This window comes from Podarcis pityusensis (assembly GCF_964106645.2).
Source record: "Podarcis pityusensis genome assembly, chromosome: 5".
Lineage (NCBI taxonomy): Eukaryota > Metazoa > Chordata > Lepidosauria > Squamata > Lacertidae > Podarcis > Podarcis pityusensis.
The window spans coordinates 75649457-75657002 of NC_138032.1; the positions used below are offsets into that span (position 1 = coordinate 75649457).

A 7546-nucleotide genomic window follows, 5' to 3' on the forward strand; every position below is an offset into this window, starting at 1 on the left:
TAGTTCCCCATCTGAACCTAGATTCAATGGTTTGTCTGGAGTGAGACAAACTATGAACCCTGGTTCAAATTACACACTAAGCCAAGCCATAAAAAAGCTCAGAGCAGCACAGCAGGACAGGGAGCAGGAAAGCAGCAGAAATATCTTTTCCAGGAACTTCCACATTTGCAATAAGCCAATGGCTTACAGTTGTGTGTGGTCCTGGTCTTTGACTAGCTCTTGATACATTCCAACTTAGGTATTTATGTAGAAAACTTGGGACTGGATAGTCAGTATGTTCCACTAATTTGCAGTGTGTTGATCTTGTGAGGGGCCAGGGTACTCCAAACTATAGTCTCCAGGTCTTTCACTTTCTAAAGTTATGGGAGAGGGAGGAGCACATTGATATTTCTTACAGAACTAAATGTAAGCCTTTGTGTAGGGTAGGGTTTTTTTAAGTGCCCAAAATTCCATTGGTAAAATGAGATAAACCTATACATAACATGCAGTGAACATAATAGGCTGCTTTATCTTACCCATTTCTGTCTGCTCTGACAGGTGGTAGTTTTTTGAGGTCTCAGGCAAAGATCTGCTACCTGTGTTCATTTAAATTGAGGCAGTATGAATGTGGCTATTGTACACAAAGCTCATGCTCTTTCACTTAGATATAAGTTCTTTGTTGTATATTTACATCCTTTTCTCAGGTGTGGCAATTGCAATATAATGTTCCTAAACTCAGGGTTCATTCTGTATAATTGTATTATGCAGTGACTTCATTAAAAATCTCTCTTTTTAATCTCTAGCTTTATAATCAAACCTTCAATTCATCTGTTTTCTGTTTCTTGAAAAAAGTATTTTCAATCCATTGCAAAGTGTTATTTTAAAAAAAGGGGGGCAGCAAATTCCTTATGTCAACGGCGGGTATGCAGCTCTTGCCCCAGTTGCAAAAGCATTCTGCAAGCTCTCAGTTCAGACCTTTGACAACAACAATCAGACCATCTGCTGGCAGCCCATTGAGCTGTCAGGGAGTCGGGAGAGAAGCTTGGCCTTACCTACAGTTGACTTGTGGCCCCTTTAGGTTACCTCATGGTAAAGCAGCCCTCAACAGAAGAAAAGGTTTCCCCTCCTCACCTTATATAATAAAACCTTAAGAATTTTATTCATAGCTGTAGCGTATGAGCACTTAATAGGAAATTATAGGTGTAACTTCTCATTTACATGTGTGTGCCATTAAATTTGCTTACCATTTCTTGGGCATCAACGTTCTTTTTGCTACAATAGTATGTGTGTGTGGGTTTTTATTGTTTGATCTGGCAATTTTTCCTGCTACAATTGAGTTAATAAATTTTCCCCTGTGTTGCACAATTTATTTGAGATTGCTGGATTTTATTCTTTTGTTGTTTCAGATGTCTGGAATGTGCTTCACCTGTTTTTCAAATGTAAACTTTTGAGGGAAAAGCTGGATTTCAAATTACCCTAACAGATCAGTGTGTCTTTCATTTATATTAGCTGATTTTTACCTAATTGTTGGCATGTAACTCTCTCTCCTGTAGCCTCAAGTACTACAGCCTTCCAGCCACCTTCCCAGTTTCACAGACCTCGCCCAGGGAAAATTAATAAAAACGTCACTCATCGGGGCCCACAATGAACCAACAGAAGACCAAAAGAAAAGTGCTGGCCATGAATCTCAAAATGCTGCAGATGGCTCCTTCACCAATAGCCTAAATGAACTGAGCACTTTAAATACACAGTTAAATGTAAGAAAGTCAGAGGAGAATGCACATTCCACCAAGAATGTAAAAGTTAGAGAGAAACCTAAAGAACTGTCTGGTAGAAAATTTAATACGCTACATTCGCATCCCTCTTCTCACTCATCTTCCCAAGTAAATGCTCAAGAAGTGCAGACCAAATTAGTTCTAAAAAACAATTGCTCACGGACAAACCAGGCTTCAGCGCCAAAGAGTTCAAGAGCCACCAAGACTCCGAAGCAGAATGCTTTAGTGCCTCCTCCAGTAACGGTTGCAGCAGCATCTGCAGATGGCTCTTCTGCTTCAAAGGAGCCTGAACAGCTGCCGCCAAGCTACCCAACACAACTGCAGCTGGCATCAAGTCAGTCTGACCTGAGTCATAAGAGCCAGAAAATCTCAAAGCTTCGTCCTCCAACGATTTCCTTTAGGCCCAAGCAAATGACAAATCCAAAAATCATGATGCCTCTTGAATCTCAGAATACCTGGTCAAAGACAAACCACTCAAGGCAACTAATACAAGCAAAAGAAAATATGCAGAATCAAGATTCAAACATTCATTCTGGTGACTGTGTGGCTCCTAATCGGCATTCCCGCCTCCCTAAACCAAAGACATAATTGAAATCATGACTTGCATATGAACATCTCAGTGTCCTGTATTGTAAAGCTGCATACTCTCACCCTTTCTTGTCTCAGTCAAGAATCTTCATCAAAAGCATGCACGCACTGAATGCTTCAGTTCTTTTGGTACTTAACTATTATAGTCTAATCTCCCTTGATTTTGTGCCATTTAGAAGTCTGTGCTATCCATTGATTGCATTGCCCATTTGTCCCCTTTTAAGATTGTTTGGCTTAATACTAAAGTTTGAAATGGCTACTGGTTGCTAAGAGTAATGCACCATTTGTTTGAGGAGGACAGGCTGCTTGCTGGAAATCCAACCCTTAGTAGTTTGGACCACTGAATGGTAGGTGGTTATGGATACACGTTTGGCTCTGACATCAACTATAAGTGATAAATTAGTTTTTTATCTTCAATCTCAGCCATAATTCTGACTCTGTATCTCAGAGACCTATGCAAAATGCTCCTATTTATTACAACAGTGAACCCAAGACTGTCTAAATGATGTATATTTGGTGTTGAATTGGGGTTTTTATGCCAGGAGGATCCCAAATTGCTGTAGTTACTTTTTGAATTTATATTTCACTGTTCACAAGCGGCAAACAAAATTTCACAGGGTGAAATGGATATTAGTTAAATTTTAAACATTAATCCACCCAAAACCTTTTCATGCAGATAGTTGTAAAATGGTTATGTGCTGTGACCCTGGGAATAATGACTCCGTGACACCTGTGTTGTGGATTTTCGCAACATAACTTTCATGTTAAGATTTAACTTAATTGTAACATTATTTATTAATTTATGTTGCTGTTGCAAGTCTTATGAACCCAACTTGAAATGTTTGCACAAACCTTTGCCATAAATGTAGGGTTTTGAAAATTATTTTTCATAATAAAAGCTTGTTTTTTAAAGAAATATTTTTAAAATACACAGACACACTTTGGGAAAGCTTGTGGAGTCATAAAAACAGAACTGGTACTCTTTCAGAGATTAATAATATTGCATTTGTGGCTAGTTCCTAGGTATTGAATGAGGGATGGAAAATGACTGGTAAAGGAGAAAAAACTCTTAGATACTCTGTATGAAGATGGTTGTAGTTTAAATATTTATGGCGCAATGAAGTGTAAAGATATACCTGTAACTTGCATTAGCAAATATGCAATAAAATGCTCTTATGAGAAACACTGCACACCCCCCAAAACCAAATATGTAGTAGGTTATCTAAGTCTTACTCGAATGCCAACCAGAGAACAACGGTTAGAAGGTAGCCTTTTCAAATGCTGCCCTTTGTACTGTTAAATGAAGCAGGTGTGAGTACATTACAGTAGTAGGTTTGAATCCTTTGTTGAATGCTATCTCAAACATTGATACTTCATAAATGAAACCAGAGCATTTGCAGCTTGGGCTTCCTTTAATCCAAGAATATATGCCTCCCTCCGAAGGGATGTTGAAGACGTTTCCATAAATCAAACATGGTTCATTAGTCATAAGACTGACCAAGAATATCCTCTTAGGTTAACTATATCTATGCACCTTAAACCTGTAAGAGCATATGTTTGTGATTGCTGTCCTCAACTAGGGAATACTCTCATCCGCCCAAGAATTGTCAACAGCAGGAAACATTTTCAAGATGCAAAGCTGGTCGATGGGAACTGCAGATTGTGAATTTTGCCTCTCAGCACCTTACATTTCTGTGATAACTGATGGGGAAGCTCTATCATTGTAGGCTCCCAATGCAATTCAGAACCCTCTAAATTGCTTGAAGGCGGCACATGGGTCTACATGATTCCCAAGAAGTTATCCTTCAATATGTGAAGGGTCAGAATGAGGCCGACAGCCCCTGTATAACCCTTTTGCATGAGTAATGCATTAAAAGGGCTAAAGTACAACTAACTTCCTAAAGCAACACAACTTTTTTAAACATCAGTTGCCTTTTTGTGACCAGGGATAGGGTAATACGAGGTCCTACAATTTAAATTGTACAATGGTTTTCTCAAACCTTGAAATGGATTATAACTCAAATTCTCACATTATTCTGTTTAATTAAGGCAGACTAAACACTCCCTTTTATATTCCATCTGTCCAAATAGTTTGATTAAATGGTTACTTGCTAGATGTGATGCTCACAGTAGATATTTTAGCATTTACAGTGGCACAGCAGTTTGTGTTACAAAAGTGTTCCTTTCTGGTTGGAGTCAAGGTGCAATTACAGCATACTCTTTGAAAAACAAATATAGCATGATCCCATATTGACATATACAGCTGGTACTCAATGTTTTTCCAATATTCAAACATTACTGGAGCAGAGGTTATTGAAACATCTTCTTGCCCCTTTAGATAAATTCAGACATCTTGTTGAAGAAAAGAGACCAGCTGTCATTGGTAAATGAAGTTTTAGAAATAATTTAATTATATCTTATCATTCTACATCTACCCTTATTAAGTCAGTTTCAGTCCAGCTACAAAAAAATAATTTGCCAACCCACCAACATGTATAATGAGCAGTCTGACAATTTGCTCTTCTGGAAAGGAATTGTCACTTGCCCAGGGCAACTACTCTAAAAGCTGTTTTCCGTTATTAAAGACCTTTGCACCACATTTTAAAGCTTGGACTTTTACAGATTTCCTTGGATATAAATTAGAAATAATTAAATTATTTATTTTTTAAAATTAATATTACTAAAATAACTGTATTCCTCAGAGCACTTAATGAAAAGTTAGCACTGGAGATGGTCTTGGTTCTATTTCTTAAATTACTAAAATATAGTACCTAATGAAAAAGAAGTATTTTCCAAATACAATTTTAAGATTGCATGCCCCATTTTAAAAAAAATGTCTGGCAATTTAGAAACAATGCAGAGGATAGCGGATCGATTACATGTAAGGTTTAGATGGATAATCTAAATTGATTGTGCTGCCAGCACATGCAAACTTTGGGGTGGGCTGAGTTTGCCACTGTCCCTAGAAAAATGAGTTTCCACCCTGCCAAAGGCAATTATCTGACAGAGGAAGCTTTCACCATCATGCATTTGTCAGTCTCTAAACTGGATATGTAATCTTTCCCCAAGTATGACTATATCAAAGAAAGTTACAAAGTATGTTGAGAAAGTTCAGAGTGTGAGACAAAGCTCTTTTAGGTGATGAGAGGGAAAATTGAAAGCTCATGGTGGTTTGGAGAAAGTGCTGTTTGGAGTGCCAGGCCTGTAGTGGGACTCTAATGGTTATATATTTCAAGAAATATTAATACTTACTTAAAGGGAAGAAATGCCATTAGCACCAATAGAGATGATTATTCTAAATGCAGATATTTAAAAATTTGGATTTTGTTTAGGTTTTTAAACGTGTGCATTCTACCTTTCTGGATCCTCCTACGTTATGCAATAATTCCTAAAGTGTTAAACAGCTCCTCAAAACATATATATATTGAAGATATCTATCTTTTAACAATAGCTGTAAAAGCAAAACAAAACTAATTTTGCACTTTATAAACTATGAGCTCCGTTGCTTGGAGTTGTGCCTAAATTTAATCTAAATGCCTGTGGTTGAGTTAGTGAAATAGTTTTTCATTATGCATTGGAATTAGAGTTTGGGCTTTTAAAACAATGGCAGCTTTCCATGGATGATGCAGCTTACAAATGCCGCCAGCCTCTTCCATTCCCTGCCACCTGTTCATTATTATCTCCAAATGTTCACTGTATCATTGTGCATTACTGCAAGGTATTGTCCCCCAAACGCTGGTCTCACTAAGCATCCACTTATTTAATACCTAGCATTTGCATACTATCGCTAAAAAATTGGGAGCAATTTCTTTTGAAGGAGAGGCCCCTGGAGACACCAGAACAGAGGCTTAAATACTCCACTTTGTTCTTCAAGTTTTATACGGTTCGATATGATTTTTGATCTATTAATGAAACCATGTGCAATACTAAGCACCCTCCTCCCCAAAGTTGAGTGAATCATTTGTGTAATCAATGAGCATCAATTATTTCAAGTGGTTCTCAGACAAACATATAACATGAACTCCCACTCCAGCTATGGTGAAGTTCAAGTTGACTGCACAGAAATCAATCCTTGGTCTCAAATGCTGGGTTTTTTTGTTGCTGTTCTAATGCAGCATACATACATAGAATGGCATTTGTGATTTCTTTTGTTCCTTGCATGTCAATACATGTGCATTCATGAAACCTTTCATATACTGGTAGAGTAATACGTCTGCAGATGAAACATAATTACTTTTTTTTGTTTGCATAACTATCTGCATTTTTGCTAGGCACGCCTTCTTATACCATTAAAATGGATATTGGTTTTGGAATGGGGTTTCCATTTTGTCTTTGTTTTCACCTGGTTGCAATGATTCTCTGACCACCATGGGCACAATTCAGGCAAAGCTAAGCACATTTAAGGCCTGTTGATTTCCATAGGTAAGTTTGGTTTGTGCTTGGCTCTCCCTCATTGAAATCAGTGGGACCTGTGTGCTTAATGCTGGTGAAATTTGTCCTGCTGAAATGCAATCATGGTCGTAGATCCGGGTTTCAGTCTCTTCTACAACCATGCTCTCGGAAAACTCCAAAATATTTTGATCACTGCTGTGGTAAAGCTGCTCACTGCCTACATAAATGTCAAAAGCACCACAATAAATTAATATTAACTGCAGTGTTAGTATTAAATTTGGTACTAGCTGCAAAAGTACCCTTAATACATAGTATTTCGTTAAAAAGAATATTAAAGTAAATACTGTATATTGGAACTTGCTTGTAAAGATGATTTAAAAACTTGTATGTAAAGACTTTCCTCAGTGTTGCTTTAGTGAATAAAATTCATAATTCTGAATGTCTTTGTGTGTGAGCAGTCATTTGTCTGCATTTTTGTGGTTTGCTTGGGTAGATTCTGGGAGATGCAGAGTGTTCTGGATCTTAATTTTAAAATGAGCATTCTGCCGCCTAGTGTTATCAACAGAAATCTGAACAAATCACAATCCGTTGGCTCATCTGAAATCGAATGTAATTTTAGATGAACAGAATAATGGAAATAATAGGGTAGGGACAACAATGGGTCCTACAAAAATGTTTTGAACACGTCCAGTCAAAAGTTAATGCAACTGCATTCAGTCGAACTTACTCCCAAACTATGCATAGGAATGCAGTCATGCTAATTTTAATAAACTGAGTATTACTACGTGTCCTGTTGCTTTTTGGATTTGGTG

The 7546-nt window shown here is 37.5% G+C and overlaps 1 protein-coding gene across 6 annotated transcripts in view; it reads left to right on the top strand.

Annotated features, from left to right (window-relative positions):
* CCSER2 (coiled-coil serine rich protein 2) overlaps window positions 1-7173 on the top strand; it is a 56943-nt gene extending 49770 nt beyond the window's left edge. For 3 of the 6 annotated variants that reach the window (XM_081004898.1, XM_081004899.1, XM_081004897.1), the window contains one exon: window positions 1533-7173. In XM_081004898.1, the coding sequence (XP_080861024.1) occupies window positions 1533-2342 (810 nt within the window). In that variant the 3' untranslated portion in view covers window positions 2343-7173. The remainder of the gene's footprint in view (window positions 1-1532) is intronic. The other 3 variants (XM_081004900.1, XM_081004901.1, XM_081004902.1) reach the window with 2 other exon arrangements.
* Window positions 7174-7546: the final 373 nt, after the last annotated feature.